This window comes from Leiobunum rupestre, chromosome 6 (assembly GCF_980474605.1).
Source record: "Leiobunum rupestre chromosome 6, qqLeiRupe1.1.hap1, whole genome shotgun sequence".
In the NCBI taxonomy this organism is placed as follows: Eukaryota; Metazoa; Arthropoda; class Arachnida; order Opiliones; family Sclerosomatidae; genus Leiobunum; species Leiobunum rupestre.
The window spans coordinates 48163326-48184327 of record NC_143389.1 but is presented as its reverse complement, the minus strand read 5'-3'; the positions used below and the strand labels follow the sequence as shown (position 1 = coordinate 48184327).

Here is a 21002-nt window from a genome sequence, read left to right as displayed (position 1 = left end):
TCAAAGCGGAACATTCAAGATTAAGGGTAAATTGACAAACATTCCGGAAAATACTATTATCCGTGTACTCGTAAAACACAGCGACGCGCGAATTATTTCTACCAATATAATAAATACGATACGGTAAACGCTTATCAAAAATCTTTAAATGCAAAAAATTCCTAATGCAATAAAAAGAAATTCGTGAAAAAAAAGTTTCCGAAAATCTAATTCACCCTGAAAAATAACTCTCCGAAAAGTCCCGGTGTAGTTACGGCACGCAGCCCACCAGGAGATAAAAACCTTCGTTGCTAATTTCAACTGTAGAATACCATATATAAGGGAGTAATTTCGATATTGGACGTATTTTAAATACACAACTATTATATTAACTTCAATAAACAAAATTTACAAATCAATTAAAATAAAGTACTAGACCACTTTATTTGCGGAGTAAAATATTTTACCGCGTAAATAAAGAAGTTTCGCATTTTATTTTAATTAACTATTCACAGGAGTCTGTAAATTAGTTTTACAAATTTTCAAATCGCAAAAATTAAAATGAGAGGATCCTACCTTCGAATGTCTCGTGATAGACAGTGGCGAGCAGCTTCGCGAAAGCGCGAATTAACTTAAAGCGTCAAAATTGAAATATTTTGGAGATCATTAAGAGAGTATCGTTCGGGTCCGAGAAGAAGATTTGAGCTCGGAATGCTGTCCGACGACTCTTCACGCAGCCAGAAAGCGCGCCAAACACGACCAATGATGCTCTTCAAAATGAATCTGAAGGAAAAGTCCAATCTTCCCTCTCGCTGGCATTGAGAGCGCCAGAGGAGTGCGGAGGAGGAGAGAGAAGCGGAGACTGTTCCAAGTGGCGCGGGCTATCTCCCATAGGTGGCGTTCCGAACGCCTCCTTTCGTCGGAGAAAGTTTCGGCGAAACCAAAGTTGGCCCTCTATCTCGATAAGTTTTGCGTACTCGAGGTTGCGCGAACAACTCAACTCGGAACATTCGTCGGTAAGCGTTAGAGGGCAATCTGCTTAGATCGTTTCACCTTGTACTCTATTGATTCGCGAATGGAAAACTGCCGCCAGGAGACGAATAAAGACCGCGCGACCGATTACGAACACCTGTTGCCCGTTGTTTCGTCCATTTCTGACCTCCGCCGGGATTCCACACCGACAAAATGCTATTCGAACTATCGTAGCGTGAGTGGAACATCGTTAAACCGATTAGTTTTCATCCAATATCAAAACGAAACCCACCAGTCGCGCGATTTTAACCGGTTGGGAAAAACTGGTAAAAACCGGAAAAAATGGGAAAAACTCTTTTCATGATAAATTAATCATTGATATATCTATTAAGTGACTAATTTGGTCATTGCAAATAGGAGAGATGGGAAAAAAGGCCAGAAGAAGAGTGAATAGAATAGAAGAATATACTGCTTTTATTATTTATTTTTTATTGAATTTTGTCAGAGGAGGAAAAATCATAGAAGTACGATTTTCCACACGGTTTTTGACAGGACAACAATAGGTGGAAAAAACTAGTTTTTTCCACCCTTGGCAAAATTGTGCCAACCCTGAATTCGCTGTAGAGTAAACAAAAACGGAAGCTACAGTCATTCCGCGCGGGATTAATTTGCGAGAGTGTAACGCGAAGCTGTTATTTGTATCGAGGTAAAGCCCTCGCCGCTCCATAACGTATATATAGCTCCGTGGCTACCGTGAGCTTTTAGCTAAGAATGATCCGCGTTACGTAACGCCATTAGGAGGATTTAAGAGTCGCATTAGCCTTATGGGGGAGAGAGAGTCTAATAAGGTAATGGAAATGTTTCGGCAAATCATGTTACATTCGAAGGGTCGCGGAGATACCAACGTTTCCCAAACTCTATCAGTTATTTTTATCTGAAAGTTTTATTATTATTATTGATATTCTAACGCGTTCCTTATAGAAAAGTACCCAATAGAAAAACACTAAAATGTGTTTTGTTGAAAAAAAAAGTATTTTCAGTCTTAGCCGATGGCTTAGACTCGAGTAATCCGTCCGTAACGTACAGTGTCCCCCTTCCAAGAAACGAGGATGTACGAAGTTAAGACGCTGATGTCGAACCAAGATAACAATATCAGAAACAGGGATTTGGGTACATTTGTTTGAAATTCATTCGTCCAAATGGTGGTACAAATGTCCGAATGATCATTTGTCCGAATGCCGGAAAACATGATCGTATGTCCGAAAACGTATTTCATTTGCCCGAAAATTTTGTCACAAATTTTGTTGGTGATTTAGTCGTTCAATTTATGTTAACTTTACTGGCGAATTTCATTTGTTCGAATAATCGTTTGTCCGTTTTTTCGAACATTAGGAATTGTTTTTTTTTTTAGATATTGTTAATATAAGAAAATAGTAACATTAACGTAAACCTAACCTAACCTATAAAAAACAGCAATAAGAAATACTAATTTAGCGACAGAATTCGGACAAGTGATGCACCCGATTCGGACGAATGAAACAAACAAGCTGTCCAATTAGAACAATTGAAACATTTTTATTTCGGTGGTTCGGACGAATTAAATTCGAACATTTAATGTTCCACCGTTCGGACGATTGAAATTCGAACAATGTACCTACCCCGAAACAGGCACCCGCATTTTTTAATATTATATCTATCCGCGAGATCTCAAATGAACGTGTGTGTTAGACGTAAATAGAAAGGCGTAATTATCCAATAACGAACCAAAACGGGAAATCGCGCTAAAAACGCTGTAACGGTATAACGTTTTAGATGTCACCGCGCGATAAGCTGCAATTTCGTTTGTACGCGTAAACCAACAATCTTTCCATTGGTATATACGAAAGAATAGTTTATCAATAGCGATCCGTTAGAAAATAGATTATTTTTAGATCTGGGCGTCCCCGGGGTTCATGACGAGGAGTGGAAAGGTCAAGACGGACGATCGAAATCATTCCCGCTAAATAATTCGAAATTCAAAAAAGACGAACAAATTGCACGCCGCGGAACTTATAAAGAAACTTATTTCGTAAAAACGTTAACTAAATTTAAAAGGCCGAGCTTTCCCGGGGTCACTTAAGCCTCATTTCCGAAAGATATTAAATATAATCTCGATTTAAATTAATGGGAGATTACGCGGACGCGCTAGAGGTCGCCGGTGACGGCTTGGTTGGAAATTATTAGTATGTAAATTTTATGGATTTTGAGATTAATTAGAAGCGCGTGAACAATTCCGACGACAAAAGAGAAATTAACAAACGGCAATCCCTCATTTCTAAATAGTATTTCGACTCGGTCCTAGGGCGCCATCTGGCGGGAGAGCGCGGGATAAGTTTTCTCTCTTCATAGCCGCGAACCGGGTGCGAGAGGGACTGAAGGACACGAAACTCATTAGAAAACTCTTTCTTTCGTTCCTGACCTCCAAGAAACGTAGATGGAGTAGTAGTGGTCGTGCCAAAAGCTATACGCTTAAAACGGCATTAGGCTTTCGGACGAACAAACTGATTCTCAGACCAAGAATAAAGTTGCGGATTTTTTGCAAAGAAACCAATGAACATAAGAGGCTTTCTCCTCGCCACTTCCGCGTGATTGAAAAACCTTTTTCTCCGCCCAATTCCAGACTCAAATTATACTTTTTTATTAAAGAATTTTTTTAAACATCTCACGAAAGAGTGCGGTTTATTCGATACTACTAATGATTCGGAGTTTACCAGGTTTCTTGGCGGAGGCTGCGTAACTTGTGGAATTCCTCGGTTTATACTGCAACACCATTTTTAATCAAAAGAAACGCTAGAGGGGGCTTAAGCGCCCTTGGCGCTATCTCAACGGGGCGGAGACAGCTTTTTTTCTTAGTTATTTCCACCACATATAGAAATGGCATAAATTAAGATGACGTAGAGATTTTATATAGTTCTGGATAAATCAAAATTTTATCTAAATAATTATATCCGTTTTAAAGAAAATGTTCATAAGATGGCGCTATACATTTGGGAATGTTGTATATATATATATATACAGTGGCGTAGACAAGGGGGGTTTCTGGGTCCAGACCCCCCTTGGGACTACCTTTGACTGTACTAAATTTCCACCCCCTTCTCGACCCCCTCTTCACATTCACGTACGCCATTGTATATATATATATATGTGTAAAAAACATTTGCTTTATATTTTATCTATTTGTAAATTGTAACTGGCTGCGTTCAACAACTATCAACGGAGAAAAACCGCTGAGTTATCGTTGAGTTCTTTTAATCAACGCTACGTCACAAAAATCTAAAAGTTGTTGTACGATTTATAGTTTGCTGACTTAACGAACAAAATATCGTCTGCTACCCCTCCTTTAACTTTGTCGAATGACGTCACGACACCGATGAGCAACGGAAAAACCTGCTTCTCCGACCGCTGACTTCGTTGAGCAACATGACGTAGAAACCGGAAGTTAAAAAAAGCGTACAGTAAGCTCAACGCTGAGTCCGCTGAGTCGCGCTGAACGTAGCCTTTGTCAACGCTATGCAAATAAGTAGGCGTAAACCCTCAGCACCTTTATAGTATACGTATCGCCTACACTATTGTATTAACTAGACAATGAGCTCAGGTCCAAGAGCTAGCGGGTATGGAAGCTAGACTCGTACGTTCCCAGCAGCCTAAATAGGTTCTTCGTAGCAGTTAATTAGTAAAGATAAAAGTCAACCCCCTTTAGTTTGTGCCGAACTATCCTCCTTAAAAAGAAGCTCTTTTTCGCCAGGTCAAACGAGTGAGTGGATGACAAGATAGCTGAAGTCAAACAGGGCGGAGGGACTCAGGAACGAAATAGCTTCAATCTCGCGTAAATGATTCGATCAATACAGTCTCGAGGGAGATAAAAAAGAAAGACAAATCTTCTATAGAAAACAGTACTACCACGAAAACAATTTCCTATGCCCGTAAAAGGCGGACGGGCAGTGTTATCGGACGACTGAATGTTTATTTACAATTTAGTCAAAGACGTGTTCAATGACGTGGCCAGCGAGCCTCCTTATAAAGGGTTTCTACGGAGTCAGTTAAAGGCCGACTACATAAATCTTCGATTTACTCTGTCTTTCACTGGAAGTTGGCTTACTGCAAAACACGTGTGCGATGCAGTCAGCCTACTTCCAGTGAAAGACAGAGTAAACCGAAGATTTATGTAGTCGGCCTTTAAGTACTTAACTTCATACCTGGGACTAGTGGAAGCGCATGGTTGAAATATGTAATCGGCTCTCCCTGGGCTCAGCTAATTAAGAGGCAGTGACGCGTGCGTCATCAATAGTTAGTGCTTCCTGGCGAAGACTTAATTACTGGCGGGGAGGGTGGAAGCGCTTTTTAAAAATCCAGCCACTTGGGGGGGGGGTTCGAGCTAATAAAACGTATCCTTAATTACCGCGTCCAATAGAGCTCGCAATAGACCGCCCTATAGAAAAGCGAACGCACATTGTATCATGGCGGCGTTTTATTAAAGCTATCTATTGAGGATTATTACGATCTTTTTCCGGGCTTGGTTGATGATAAACTAACTTTTCTATTTGATGGTATTTTCGCGATATACTTCCGGATGGGGGATTAAAAAATTGAAAAGCTTGATTTCAGGAAAGCGCGATTACGGCTAATATTCATTTTATTAAAGCGTTTAACCTCAAATAAATTTAAATTTATCTTAAAATTAACGACTCCAATTTGGTTAACCGAATCTTTGCATTCAGTTTGCACGGAGGCAGTCGGTTTTGGATGATTGTACCAGAATCTGAAACTGTAATTAAAGGAACATCGAAGCTATATAATCGAGGCGAAAGTAACTTTAAAAACGTAGAACGGAAAGACATCAAAGGCGTAGAACTTAACAAATTGACGCCATTAATAGGATTATAGAATCTACTGTTACGACTTGAGGAAGAGAGAAACAAGATGTCAGGGACATTTTTGTGCACACCATCCCCCAATGTGTTGTAATATCTTTAAAATAATTAACAGGGCGAAATGACAAATGGCGCGCATGTTGGCTCCGAGTTCCCAAACGAGACGCGATATCAACTTTCAAATGATGAATCCTTTTCCTTTCAATCTTAATCGGTGCGAGGGGCAATCAATTCTCAATTTCTGGGCCCCAAGTTCCCAAAATTGATACAGTGTCACACTGTGTCAGTGAAGGCAAGAGATCACCTTCCGAATCTTGTATCATTTTGGTTTCTATCCCTAACGATGTTAGTGACAGCTATAGGAGCAACAAACACAACACCCCACACAAAGAGAACGCAACCCGTCAAAAGTCGTGGATTTTCTCGCGTACATTTTTCATTGGCTAGACGCTTTAGCGCCTGCTGCCGTCGGAAGGGGGAAATTCGGAAATTGTCTTCCCCCCGCCCGTAAAACGTTCAGCGTAAAGGCTCGTTACGTTAGCGTGTTTAAAGTCTAGCTGCGTTCTCCTTGGGTTTGTTGCTCCTAGGTGACAGCTTATGCCCAATAGCTGGGCCACCGACCGCCCAAATTGATACAGCGACAGCGAGGGCGAAATAACATATGACGATAATTTTATTTTCTATCGCTAATGATTTGAGGGACAGCCATGACGAACTTCTGGGTTCTCAAGTGCCCAAATTGATACGATATCACTTATAGAGTGACGTGCCATTTTAATTTTAATCACCATCTCGCTGCCAGACTACCACACCTTTGGTGGTAGATCTCTTCATTGATAATTTTAAAGAGCCATAGAATCATTTAAAAAAAATAGTCAAGCATTTCCGAACCTCGTGATCAAACGAATGATAAGTTGGCATTTTTCCAGCCATATTTAAGAAATTTGAACGATGCTGTGGAGCTTTAAGGTTGGAGGTCAAATATTTGGAGATAGATGGCACGTGCAGCCCCGGCCCTAGGGTAGAGCAAGCGGAGCGGTCGCTCTAGGTGACAGGACAGCGGCCAGGTGGAAAGGGGCGCCAAAATTCCTTTTGAGAGGCGCGGGGCGGCGTGGCAACAATCGAAAAACAATCTCGCTCTACCCTGACCAAGGGCTAGGGCCGGCGCTGGGTACGTGTTTCTTAATCTTAAATTGTGGGGTCCAGCGAATTGGTAAAAAAATCTTACTAAAAATTAAATTATTTTGATGCAACGATAAACGTAATGCGGAATTGACGACGGCCAACAAAATCGAACTTAATTTAAGAAATGTTTGTAGATTTCATGCCGAAATCGCCCAGAAGCAACGAAATGGGAAAATCTAAAACTTGTGGGGCTCCGATTTCAAAACGGAGAATTTGATTCTGGAAGTCGATTCATGTTTAATCTACCATTTTACCACCAACGGTTCGAGTGAAATCACAAGATAGGCGGCGGCGGAATCGCCTACGCAATACGTGAAGCTAATACACGCGAATCCCCATCGGGAATGCGCGTAAAAAGGCAATCGGCTTAGAAAGAGACAATAACGCTTATCAAAGTTATCGGAGCGAGTTACAAAAGTAAAGGACGAGGGCGGGTTGAAATGAACAGGTACGTGGAAGACGCCTATTAAGCGAATCCGCGCTGGTGAATCCCAAAGCGAGTTCTCTTCGCTTTACGGGCTAAAACAAAAGGGCGGAGGGGAACGCTGATAAGTTCGAGAGTCGCCAAGTCAAGCTCAACTCGCCTACAGATAAGGATATTTATAAAAGACGAATATTTCGGATTAAATCGTATTTGACACGTTACGCAGCGTCGCGGTCGCGGGAACCAGTCCCGTTGCAGCTACACAATGGCCACTAAGGTTAGATGAGTTTACACGCTTTAACCAATTATCACTCGTAGGAAAAGCATTTTTTTCACGAAATTTCGCTTACGGTTGCAGGTAGACAAGAGGAGACAATTCGCCTTGACTCTAAAATGGTGAGTCAACTTACATTTTTATAAAGCGGTCGTAATGAGATTTACCAAGTAAGCCAGATTTTGACATAATTATCGCGTAAAACGACATTATACGAAACACGTACGCTTATATTAGAGTTGTATTATATCAAGCTAAAACCACCCATCCCTTACAAATGTTTCTCTTACATTCTTTATTTTCCTCTATGAAACCTCTATTAAAAATATGAGGCGACAGACGGTCGAAATAAAAGAAATTGATAAAAAAATGTTCGCGCAAAATTCTATGATTTCCAAAACTATACTTTTAGTGGCTGTTATATCCAAACATGTTTACGTTTAAAACGAGCCTTTTACAACGAAAACGAATAACACTCGGGTCCTAGAGGAAAATAACAATATTGGTCCGTATTCTTGTAAAAAGACCTTTCTATAAATGGGAATAGTATAAGCTTCTCCGTCCTTTCCTACCGGATCTTTTAAATTCCATAGAATCGGAGAATAATAAAAAAAAATAAAAAGTTTCATATAAAATCGGAGTAATATTAAGTGACGATCTGTTTTCCGCGACCGGGCGATGGACCTATATCGGTAGCCAGTGCGGCGATGGATATCGATAAAAAGCCCCCGCCGTCAGAACATAACCAGTTTTCCTTCGAGGCCCGTTTTAAATATCGTTGCTTTTCGGCTGATGAATAAATGGAGAGAGCTCCGAATAAGGGTGCGTTTAATCTGCGGCCAACAAATTTTAGGCTGGGCGAAAATTTCTGTCTGTGCGAAGGTGTCTGCTTACCCAGGAATATCGTCTATGATCAATATTGCGAATTCTGCCGCAAGGAGAACTTGAAAGCGTCTTGCAAAGCCACCTTCGGAAAGGTAAGAATTCACGTCCCTCGCCACCTCTTAAAACCGCCCGCTATCGTTAAATCGGAAGCCGCCTCTAATACAAGCGTACAATTTATGTAGGTCATAAAAAGCAAATTTCCAGGAGTGACCTCCAAGCGATTGGGAGCGAGAGGTCAGTCCAAGTGAGTCACTCATTCTTTCGTTTAACTGAACAGGTCCGAGCGAAAACACTCATTTGTTTGAAAATTACTCAAGAGTAATTTACGTAAATTGAGGGTTTCAACGCGGAGACTCGCAACTTTTGCTACAGGGGGCCTATTCTGTAAACATTCGAAATCCAATTTTCGATCGAAAACTAGATTTCGAACTTCGAGATGTCGACGAATGGTATTCGGTAAAGATTTCGAATAAGCATAAATCAATGCAAATTGTCGAAGTCGATCTCGACATGGTACGTGGTATCGAGATCGAATTCCCATTCGAATTTTTACAGAATCGCCCCCCAGATTCGGAAATGCCAGTTCGCGATTTCCAGATTAACTTATAAATCAGTTTTGAAAGCGATAGTTAGCGTAGCGGTTATCTATGGTTTGGCTAACTAAAACCCTCCCACGTGTTTTAAATTACCGCGTTAAAAGGACTATAATTTATTATTTTATTTTTAAATATACCGATGAATTTTAATTTGGGTATTATGGAAGACTAACAAAACGCAATAGAGCACAGATCTACAGTACTAAATCTCGCGAGTTTAGTGACCTATTAAATCATTTATTTCAGCTTACGCCTACACGTAAACTACATAATTTTGCGAATAGAAAAATGCCACATAATTTCCATTAAATCTTCTAGTGGTAACCGAAATTTATGGAGCTATATTTGTAAATTGCGAAGCCATTTCTTTAATTTTGGTTAAAATTATTACGAAAAGCGGTGAACCAATAATATTGTAATTTGAAGGACGCTACCGTTCCCATTTATCATCGGCCGCAATTAGATAAAAGTGACGAGATCATTTACGATCTTTTAGAGGGCAATTCCAACAAAGCGCGGGTCTTCAGTCACGTTTCTCCCCCGTATAAAACGCGAATAAACCGCGTCAAAATTGCACTTATCTTTCTCGTTCGTTTACAAATTAATGACAATACTATTTTCATAATTACGCAGATACCATTACCACGGAATGGCCATTAGAGAAACCAGCTCTTACTATAAAATTTTGAACCCCGTCAGGGGGCTAACCAGGTAAACAATTAATAGACGAGTAACGGGTCAGGCCAGCGCTAGAAAACGTGTAGGTGCGTGAAACTTGTAGCTGATTGTAAAACGTAGCTTTATCGCGTACAATCTAATCTACTACAAGTTTCCATCGTTCGCGTTTTCACGAGGGTGGCTTAACCCGTCTATTCTTTTTTCAAAATCCAGAAAACAAAAATTAAAAAAAAAATGTAATTAATGTGAATATTACGCGAAAAAGGTTCTCGAATTGTCGTTCAAAACCCGAGGTAAGAATTTGACAAATTGAAGGGCTTAACGTTAAACCAATTTTCCCATTCTTTCTTCGCCGTCAATTTGAGGTAAATATTAACTACAGGAGCTAGTTTCAATTTCTTAACGTATACGATCTGTGTACGATGAGATCGAATACGTTTAGGGAATTGCAAATAGCGGCAGCTTTTTTACCTGTCATTGAGGCGAGAAAACAAGGGGCTTTGAGGTATTGCGGATGCTTTTATTTTTTATTTTTTAAGCAGGGAGGTTTCGCCAAGAAATACGTTCTGAGTTCGAGGGCCGGGACCTTGCTGCCCAGTTTCCCGGAAGCGAGACAATTTATCCCTGACAAGAAACTCGACACTAATAAAGTGAGTTTCATATTTTATTTTTGTCGAATAAAACGGAAATGAAAACCCCAAAATAAATCAATACAGCTAAACGGACGCAATATTTCACCTTTTAAAATCACTTTTTCCCTTTTTCGGAACGTGAAAATAAACTTCGCAATACGTATTATCAGAAGTATATAATACACGTTTAAAAATAAGTTTCCATTTCCCTATTCTGCTAATGTTATTCGATTGATTTGGCCAAATACGTTTCGTAACAAGAAATAATGCGCTACGAAAGAAATCGGATAATGTCTTTCTAAAACTACAACATCGGTGAAAATATAGTTTAATTATCCTTAAACAGTACAATTTTTACATTTAACACGACCTATGTAAGCTTAACTTATCGTATATACTATTCTCCTCCACACTCCCCCCTTTTTATTACTCGAAGATCTATTTGATCCGAGTTTCGCGTTTTTTGCTCGAAGATCTATTTGGTCCGAGTTATTAGTAAGTTTTTAATTTCTTCCAATTTGTTTAGGATTTAGCTGTATTATCCCTTTTAATTATGGACAAATCTACCTTTTCGCGTATTTTATCATCCTATGTAAGCGACCCTCGAAGGTACGCCTGCGATATCATGTTTTTGAGTAATACATGATTTTAAGGAAAGTATAATTTACGAGTATAAGGTGATCGAGTGCCAAACGTAGAATTTTATTACGCACTTACGGTGCTCTTGAGAGGCGGGCTTTCGAGTTGAATCTTAACTTTCCTGATCTCCTTATTAAGCGTTTTGTTAATACAAAACCTTTTATCTTAAAGCTTTATTAAAAACCATTTATTAAAACTGTATATGGGAATTAGTGTACGCTAATTTTGGAAGTTCAAATATGTTTAACACTAATATATAAAATATCGAACAATACTCGCTTCGAAGAGACCATTTAACTCGGTAAATGAAATGAGACCATATAGCTTAATGGGATCGTTTTCAAAAAAGAAACTAATATAGATCTAAGAGGCAATAAATCCCTCGATTACGAATCGGGGGTAAAAAGTCTTATTTTTTTACGACTCTCGTCGGGGAGAATATAATGCAATAATAATCAGTGACGAAAAGCCGTTTTCGGGATCAAAGTTGAAGTGGGGAAGGCTACGCTCCTGGATCAATATAATAAAGAGGAGAGGCTGCCAAAAGAGAAAATTATAAATCTTATCAATGTTTGAAATCTTGTTCGACAACAACCGGACCTTGATTACTCACTCGGCACCCACTCCAACCGTCCTAGATAACTTCGATATATATTTATAGCCCGCCGAAAATATTTTGAGAACACCCCTTTTAAACGCGTCATTGAAAATCGACATTCGTCAACGATAAATATACTTTTAACAAGAATGTATTAGGATCAACCGTGGGTTAACCGTTAATATGTCCCTTCCTACATCGACAGAGAAGTCGCGATTGTACCGGAGAGCTCCCCCTCTTACCGGGAGAAAAGTGGAGGGGCGTGGCTTTTCTTACGGAAATCTCCGGGTGAACACGGTGCTACCAATATATTATCCGTTGACTCGAATTCATTATCGCTTTTAGGTAATAAAATTGTATCTTCACGCACTAACCAGAAATAGAGGTTATTAGGGAAAGATAATTTTAAAGGGAATGTATCTAAAAATGAAGGGGTACCGAATTATCTTTCGTCTTAAGAAACGCGTTGGCCCCTATCGCCTTGCGCGACTCTCTATCAGCTGTTTGGAATGTTAATCCCGTTTCACGCACTTTAAGTTGTCAAAATCTCGAACGAAACCGCGACTCCCAACGAAATCGCATTCGTATTTTATTATCTGTCTGTCAGTCAAATGAAGCGCCGATGCGCCTTGTTTACAAAACGGAATCGTTTATCATCGTAAAGGAAAATTACATTCGCACGATTCGGATTAACACTGAAAATGTCTAGAATGATTCAAATAGCAGCGTGAAATACATTAAACAAGTTATGGTTTAATTTATTAGATTAGGTAAATAGGCTTAAAAGTCAGTAAATATCGCTATAGACATAAGTAGCGTATTAACAATAAGTATGACACTTCGAATTGTTTTAATTCTGATTTCCTGACCAAACATTTTTTCGACACTGACATTCTCGCACCGCTAAAACGTGGGCTCTGTGCTGAGAACTAAACCTATACAGGGTGTTTTGAATTGTTCTGACTGGGCATTTTTTTCAGAAACTGCAAGAGATAGAGTTGCGAAATTTTCAGTGTATTATTTTTAGTGTGGGATCGCTTTAAATACTAAATTTCAGAAAAATCGGAAATAATTTCGGGTTTTTGTAAAAAATATTTTTTTACCGGTAGGTGCTAGAAAAACGTTTCAATGAGAAAGTTGTAGAGGGCTGTCAAAAATTTTCAAAGAAATTGGTTTCATTGGAAAAGAACACTTTTTCACGAAGATATGAGCTGATGAAGAAAAAACAAGCTGTCCATAGGGGCCAATAGCCTTCGCATTTTTGTACGTAAATTAAAGAAATCACGTTGAAAGATTAAATTCCTTAAAAAAAAATTACCAAAACGCCAATTTAGGCCTACAGTACGCCTAAAAATGTATCAGTAGGCCAACTACGCACAAAGGTCAAGTTTTCAATTAGTATGTAAAATCTTTTTGTTTTCAACGATTCTCTAACGTTTATTGATTCTTATCAACATGCCACTAAATTATTATCGTGGTCAGCGTGCTTTTATGGTCGAGTTATTTTATGGTGAAACCAATCGTAACGCGCATAGGGTTAGTGAATTGTTCACCGTTCGATATCCAGATAGAAGACCAAACCACAATACTGTTCTTGGAGCTGTTCGTGACTTTCTTGATTACGGAAACGTCAATCCCAGATTTCGTGGACCAGGTCGTCAAAACATCAACACGGAAGACACCGTTCTAGCCTATTTTATTGCGTATCCTCGAGCAAGCGTCAGAGGTGCAAGCGATTATCGACGAACTACGTGTGGACCACTCTTCACAATCACAACTTTCATCGTATCGAGCGACCCTCCACCAAGCTCTGCACGAAGGAGATTCCTGCAACTGGCTAATAACCATATCTGATGATAACCCAAATTTCATCAATCAAATGCTGGTGACCGATGAGGGTTCCTTTGGGAGAGATGGGCCTTTCAACCATCAAAACACCCACATGTGGTGTGACGAAACTTGGGTTTTCCTCACCATCATCAACAACTCCGACTGAATGTTTGGGCGGGTTTGCTCGGGGATCGAGTTATTTGCCATTTTTCCTCCCAGCTCATCTTAATGGACAACGCTACTTGGCGCTTTTGCAAAACGAAATAGCAGACGCTTTAGAAGATATTCCGCTGGAATCTTACAGACAGATGTGGTACCAACATGACGGCGCACCACCCCACGTACCTAGATGTGTAGTGGAGCAACTTAACAACGAGTTCCCTCAGCGTTGGGTTGGCAGGAACGGTCACGTTCGATGGCCTGCGAGGTCTCCGGACCTAACTCCGATGGACCTTTTCTTGTGGGGGTTCATCAAAGCGCAAGTTTACGTGACGCCCGTTGAGAACATCGAAGATTTGCGTCACCGAATCATTGTAGCCTTCGAACTTGTCACTCCTGATATGATCAGATGCTCGTTTCAAAACATGCTTCATGTATCGCGGCAAACGGAGGTATCATAGAACCTCACCTGTAAAATTCTTATGTTTATTCGAATAAAATGTTCAATTAATCTTTCAGAGTACATTTCTTTCATTTACGTACAAAAATGCGAAGGCTATTGGCCCCTATGGACAGCTTGTTTTTTTCATCAGCTCATATCTTCAATTTCTTTGAACATTTTCGACAGCACTCTACAACTTTCTCATTGAAACATTTTTTCTAGCAACTACCGGTGAAAGAAATATTTTTACAAAAACCCGAAATTATTTCCGATTTTTCTGAAATTTAGGATTTAAAGCGATCCTGCATTAGAATTAATACCCTGAAAATTTCGCAACTCTATCTCTTGCAGTTTCTGAAAAAAATCCCCAGTCAGAGTATTCAAAACACCCTGTATAGTATTGCGCAATAGCCCTGAAAATAATTTCGGTGATAATTTTTAATAACTGACATAGTTATCGTTATTATGTTACTTATTCTATAGGCAATGTAATTTTTACATTTTACATCGTAAGACGCAGTCGTGATGGGGGCATGTTTCCTCGGTTTGGCGGGAAAATTGGTTCATTGAAAACGGCTCCGAGCCCGCGAATCATGGCCTCGATTGATACTTCTATCGTTAGCTTATACTTCTAGTACTACAAATAAGCTAAAATAAAATAATGCGTCAAGAACTATGTAACGGCTACACCGATTGCCCTTTTTAATTCTGAGTTGAAATACTACATTTTGCTGTGAAGTCTGGACGGCAAGGTGCTACGCTATATGGAAAAAACATTTCTGTGAAGTATTTTCTCCCGAAACGGCTATTTCCTATTTTTATAATTCGACTCGTTCGAAGAAAACCCCCGTAGTATTTGGAAGGATTCGATAAAACTAAAAACGGATTATCTGATAAAACCTCAATTTTTTTCGGTTTATAGCTGTCGATTTTTCTCACAATGTATAAAACCCACTGTCAATGCATTTTGGAGACTGTGATCGGAGGTTCGTTTGACGAGGTAATCATACCATTCCAGAAGCCATATCCCAATTTATTCTCTCCATCAAAAATGACGGAATCCTTTCACCTTTTAAGGTGAGCTCCTTCCTGGTCCATTTTTGGCAAGGGTTGCCCGAACACCTCAAATCGCTAATGGAAAATGACTTAGTCCGCGACATCATCGTCCTCTGCGATTGGATACTTTGTAAAGTAAGACTCGAAAATTATCCTCAATCTGGTTTATCATTTATTCCCGAATCGCGCAGACTCTACTCGACATTCTCGTTCCGAATACGGGTCAGGAACTGTCCGAAAAGTTGGTATCTATCTTTTGGGGAAAGACGCTCGTTACGCGGAAGTGACGTTTCTCTCGTTCATTCCTTTCAGGCTTTTAAACGACATTCTAAACTTGAGTTATCGATGGGCGAAACTCGCGGAAACGAGTTTGGAAAACTTACCGGCCACTCTGAGGACCAAAAAACAAGAAGTGGCGCAATTTTTCGGGAGAATGCTACGAAGGAACGTCGCCTTCGCCCATTTAATTCAGGTCGGTAAAAAAACCTTCAATTTTTGTTACATTTCTCGCGGTAAAAGCTCGGTGAACATACGAAAATAAATCGAAGGTAAATTTAGTACCCAATACAATAAGTCCATATATGAAACTATATTAGAGCTCCCATCGAAATATGGGAAATAACTGGGGCGTCTCAAACCCCGAAACGGGCGTTCTCGACCCAAAATTGAGCGGAGCGCGCGTAATGGCTGGAATTCAAGTAGCGAGTTTTTTTTCCTTTACTTTGATTCAAACATTTTAAGTATAAGAAAGCTACATTTTATAATGGACAAAACCACGATAAAAACTACAGAGCCGGTAAACAATTTTTAATACATACGGAAGAAACAAGACTGAAGGACGTTAAATCCGGGATCGAAAATTATGCCGTCCAATGTTTTTACGCGCGAAACGGCAACGTATGCCATGCCGAGAGCGAATTCGTTGGGTCCGAGATCAACAACTGCTTGCTCAAGTGTTAAGCCATGGGAACGATGAATGCTGATTGCGTAAGCAAGTTGCAGTGGGAATTGCTTACGAGTACAAGTGGCCCCTTTTTAAACGAAACGGTGACTGGTGGGATCGGTATCAGATTGTTGTATAACGACGGACCTGAGTATGTTGTAAAATTAACAAGCACACCAAGTGGCAACTCGTTTAAATACTCGCGAGTATCGGTGGAAATATAGATAATGTCAATGACTTTGCCTATAGTACCATTGCCAGTTTCCCTATCTCTCAATTAAAAAAACCCTCGAAGGGATTCCCCTCATCAATTACTGTTTTCGAGATATTGCGAAATTGCTGCGAATTATCAGAGCCCCCATCCCCCTCCACTTCTCTACAAAACGTTCCCGTACAACTCGCTCCTATCCCCGCCGAGCGCCCCCCCCCTCTACCCTCTCGCTTTCTCTCTCTCTCGCAACCCGTGGCTCATACCATGCCTCTTTATCGTGCGCCCCCCCCCTCTTTTGAAACTTACTAACGGACGGACGGACGGACAGACGGACAAAACTTTCCCATTGAACTCGCTGCTAAGAGAGCTACGCTCGCTTCGCTCAATAAACTGAATTCAGAGGAGACTCTAGGTTTTACAGAGACTGAAAACAGTAAAAAAAAATGTTGTTGACGGTTTACCCAATGTCGATGTCAGTCCGGCTAAGGAGGTAGTTCCATATTCTGAATTATCGGAAATTTTGGTTGAATCATCTAATCATCTCGAGTGCAAAGATAGACAATTCAAACGTAAGACGATTAATTGCTTTAGATATTAGTTTAGATAAGGATTGTCTGCCCGTTCAACCTAACCTCGCGTTTTTTCCCAAAACCCTAATGGTTGGTAAAAACCGAGGCTTCAATTCTTCTTGGTACACCAAATACCAAATGCTCGTATATTCTGTAACAAACGGACGGACGGACGGACGGACGGACAGACGGACAAAACTTTCCCATTGAACTCGCTGCTAAGAGAGCTACGCTCGCTTCGCTCGCTCCGCTCAATTATCGTGCGCCCCCCCCCCCTCCTTTGAAACTTACTAACGGACGGACGGACCGACGGACAAAACTTTCCCATTGAACTCGCTGCTAAGAGAGCTGCGCTCAATAAACTGAATTCAGAGGAGACTCTAGGTTTTACAGAGACTGAAAACAGTAAAAACAATGTTGTTGACGGTTTACCCAATGTCGATGTTAGTCCGGCTAAGGAGGTAGTTCCATATTCTGAATTATCGGAAATTTTGGTTGAATCATCTAATCATCTCGAGTGCAAAGGTAGACAATTCAAACGTAAGACGATTAATTGCTTTAGATATTAGTTTAGATAAGGATTGTCTGCCCGTTCAACCTAACCTCGCGTTTTTTCCCAAAACCCTAATGGTTGGTAAAAACCGAGGCTTCAATTCTTCTTGGTACACCAAATACCAAATGCTCGTATATTCTGTATCAAACGATAAAGTTTATTGTTTTTGTTGTCGGCATTTTTTAGTTGGCAGAAATACGGGATTTATTGAGGGGTTTTCGGACTGGAAAAATATGGCCAAAAAGTTCGAAGAACACTTTACTTCGACTAAATCTTTACACCAACAGTCTTATAAAAAATATTCAGACTATTTGGAATCGAAATCTCGAGGCTCAATAGTATTGTTTTATGATCAGCATCATAAAACAGACGTTGCTATAAATAGAGATGTCTTAGCTGCTCACGTGCAGATAATAGTACTGTGCGCCCAACATAGGTCGGACGATGAAAATGGGAACAGGGGCAATTTCGTAGAAATTTTAGATTTATTATAGAGAAATTGTCCCGACTTAAAAGCCAAGTGCGAATGTATGCCAAATAATTCTAAATACATACATAGCACTGTCCAAAATGAGCTGATTAACCTTAGTGGAAATTTTGTTAGGCGAATGATGGTAAAGGAGGTTAATAAATCAGGTGGTTTCTTTTCCGTAATTGCCGATGAGACTAGAGATAATGCGGGAGTAGAACAGCTGAGTGTTTGCATTAGGTATACTAGAAAGGAAATTGGCGTAGTAGAGCGATTTTTAGCATACACAGATTTGCATAAGTTCGACTCTGAAAGCATCAGCTTGGCTATATATATTACTCTTTTGACTAAGAATGGACTGAAAATTGAAAATTGCGTTGCTCAGACTTATGATGGGGCCAGTGTAATGAGTGGGCACGTAAAAAGGGGTGAGGGTTCAAATAGAGAAGGCAGTAGGTGGAAATTGTCCGTACGTCCATTGCTATGCCCATCGCTTAAATTTAGTTTTGGGTGAATGCTGCTCCAATAAAGTCTCGGTTAGGGAATTACTCGGACTAGTTCAAGCGATCTATAATTTCCAAAGAAATTCAGTTATTAGGAGTGATTGTTTTGATAATTCTCAAAAAGAGCTGGGCTACGAAATAGTTCTTAAAATGCCGCAAAGCTGCGACACTAGGTGGTGGAGCAAAAAAAAGGTCTTCATTACTTCAGATGTAGATTTGATTCTGTTCTATTAGCATTGGAGAACTTGGTAGAAAATGGTAAGCCGAGTGTCGAGGGTACATATTGCAATTACAAAACTTCACTAACTTGATTTTGATTACGGCTTTAGATGAAATATTAGGTATAACGAACTCCTTGTCGGAATATTTACAAAATTCGACTTAATTTGGGACGAAGCTTCTAAGTTAGCAGAATCCGTTTTTATCACGGTTCCCGATCGCAACACTGCACCTTTAGCTTTAAGAAAACGAAAAATAATCCCTAATCAAAGACTAAAGCATAGTGTGGTAACGTGTACAACAGGAAACCGAGACACTGAAACAAAGACCTTAAATCTACCAAATAATCGATAAATCTATATCAGAAATGAAAAACCGATTTTCAGAAAATAATAGCCTAATTAAAGGAATAACTGCGTTTGACCCCGACTCGGAAAACTTTCTCGTAGAAAATGACGTCCTAGCCCACTGCCAAATATACACTCGCTTTTATTTCGACCTAGATTCATTGAAAGGTCAAATTGAAATAGCCAGAAATTTAATAAAATCGAAAAATTTGAAAATCGTAACAGACTGTTATCACTATCTAATGACGATGGAAGGTGGCTTTCCCGACTTACAAGGAGACGACCCGAGGTGTAACACACCGATTTTGTTCAAACTCGGGGGTTTGGTAGACCTTCATGTAACTTGAAACACCCTAAAGGGAAATGTCTCCATAGGCAACCGTTTTGCCATGGCAACCAAAAATGTTTTTTACAACACAAAATGGAAATTTTCCCATAGAAAAAAACATGGGAATCTGACCAATATTAAGGGTACCCCCTGTAAAAAAATTTTAATTTTTGAAAATGCTAAAAATAGAAAATATAAATAAGAAAATAATGAAAAAGTTCGAAGTTGATTAAATTCTTTACAGGGGTACCCTTACATTTGGTCAGATTCCCATGTTATATTCAATAGGAAAATTTCCATTTTGTATTTTCAAAAACATTTTTGGTTGCCATGGCAAAACGGTTGCCTATGGAGACATTTCCCTTTAGGGTGTTTCAAGTTACATGAAGGTCTACCAAACCCCCGAGTTTGAACCAAATCGGTGCGTTACACCTCGGGTCGTCTCCTTGTTAGTTAAGTACTATAAAGTTGTTCTTTGTATTCCCGTGGCCAATACTATTTCTGAAAGGAGTTTCAGTTCCTGAATAGAATTGAAACGCGTCTACGGACAACAATTCGAGAGGATAGACTTTCCAACCTGGCCACATAATCCATTAATCGAGATTTATCGAATCATTTAAAAGAACATCCGATGTTAGTGGTTGATGAATTTGGGAAGAGCTCTAATCGCAGAGTGTCATTCATTGGGTAAAACGATTTTAATATTTAAAATATGGGATTATTGGATATCTAAATGTTGGTTAGACTGGGGGACAAGTGAAAAAATTAATTTAATTTTAGCTTCACATACTTTTGCAATAAGAAACACGGCGAACTCTTTCAAAACGGAGAGTTTAGTTAAAAGAAAAAAACGTGAAATTATCGATTGAAATTATTGCGTAGAGGGGGGCCTCTAAATTCATCGGTGCCTACTTGAGAAAAAATCCTGGCGGCGCTACTGCCAGCCAATGATTTTTAAAGTACGCGCAAAGTCTTACATTCGACGCAGTGGCGTAGACAAGGAAAGGGTTTCCGTGCCCCCCCACCCCTTGGGTGTAACTTTTTCTGTACTAAAATTTAACCGCCTTCTCAACGCCACTGATTCAACGTAGTTTAAATATTTCGCGAGTAACGTGATCAGAGAAAGAAAAATGAAACACCTCCGAATAAAAAACTGGGCATTTTTACAGACAATGAGGCCGCTTTTCGACGACGGAAACTCGGTCGACGCTTTGATCGGGGACTTGGAAAATATCGAAGCAACGGAGTACCTTTGGAGAAACGAACTTGTCTGGCCGGATCGAAGCGAAAAGGAGAGATTACGTGCCGGTAAGTTTTCGCGCAAATCCTTGCCGCAGTCAGGGCTTTTATAGCATTTCCATAAAGAGACCAGCTCGAGATTTTACCGTCGAACGGTAAATGATCCATTTAGAAAATATAGAACGTCGCGGAGCTGCGACGTCTTATATGTTAAACGCTTTCGTACATAAATTTGCTACCGTGTTACGCGGAGAGTAGAATCGTGGGTGGACGAGAAATGGTTACGCCGAAAGGTTGATGTCTTTATCGTTTCGACAATCTTGAAAATCCATTTAAAAAAGCCCCTTTTAAAATCTCGAAAA

General features: G+C 39.9%; 2 protein-coding genes across 4 annotated transcripts in view; one reads left to right on the top strand and one right to left on the bottom strand.

Moving 5' to 3' along the window:
• The window catches only part of LOC149941288 (cholecystokinin receptor type A-like), a 65422-nt gene extending 64825 nt beyond the window's left edge, over positions 1-597 (bottom strand). Inside the window, exon 1 of the mRNA XM_090177224.1 lies at positions 556-597. The gene's annotated coding sequence lies outside the window, so the exon portion shown is untranslated. The remainder of the gene's footprint in view (positions 1-555) is intronic.
• A 7057-nt stretch (positions 598-7654) lies between these two features.
• LOC149941287 (DNA-binding protein RFX6-like) overlaps positions 7655-21002 on the top strand; it is a 28692-nt gene continuing 15344 nt past the window's right edge. The window contains exons 1-12 of one of the 3 annotated variants that reach the window (XM_090178264.1): positions 7655-7747; positions 7829-7866; positions 8598-8721; positions 8812-8873; positions 9859-9936; positions 10169-10196; positions 10446-10553; positions 15126-15203; positions 15281-15394; positions 15451-15500; positions 15572-15731; positions 20571-20709. In XM_090178264.1, coding sequence (XP_090034390.1) covers positions 7736-7747; positions 7829-7866; positions 8598-8721; positions 8812-8873; positions 9859-9936; positions 10169-10196; positions 10446-10553; positions 15126-15203; positions 15281-15394; positions 15451-15500; positions 15572-15731; positions 20571-20709 — 991 coding nt within the window. In that variant the 5' untranslated portion in view covers positions 7655-7735. Of the gene's footprint in view, positions 7748-7828; positions 7867-8267; positions 8722-8811; positions 8874-9858; positions 9937-10168; positions 10197-10445; positions 10554-15125; positions 15204-15280; positions 15395-15450; positions 15501-15571; positions 15732-20570; positions 20710-21002 lie in introns of those variants that run through there. The other 2 variants (XM_090178265.1, XM_090178263.1) reach the window with 2 other exon arrangements.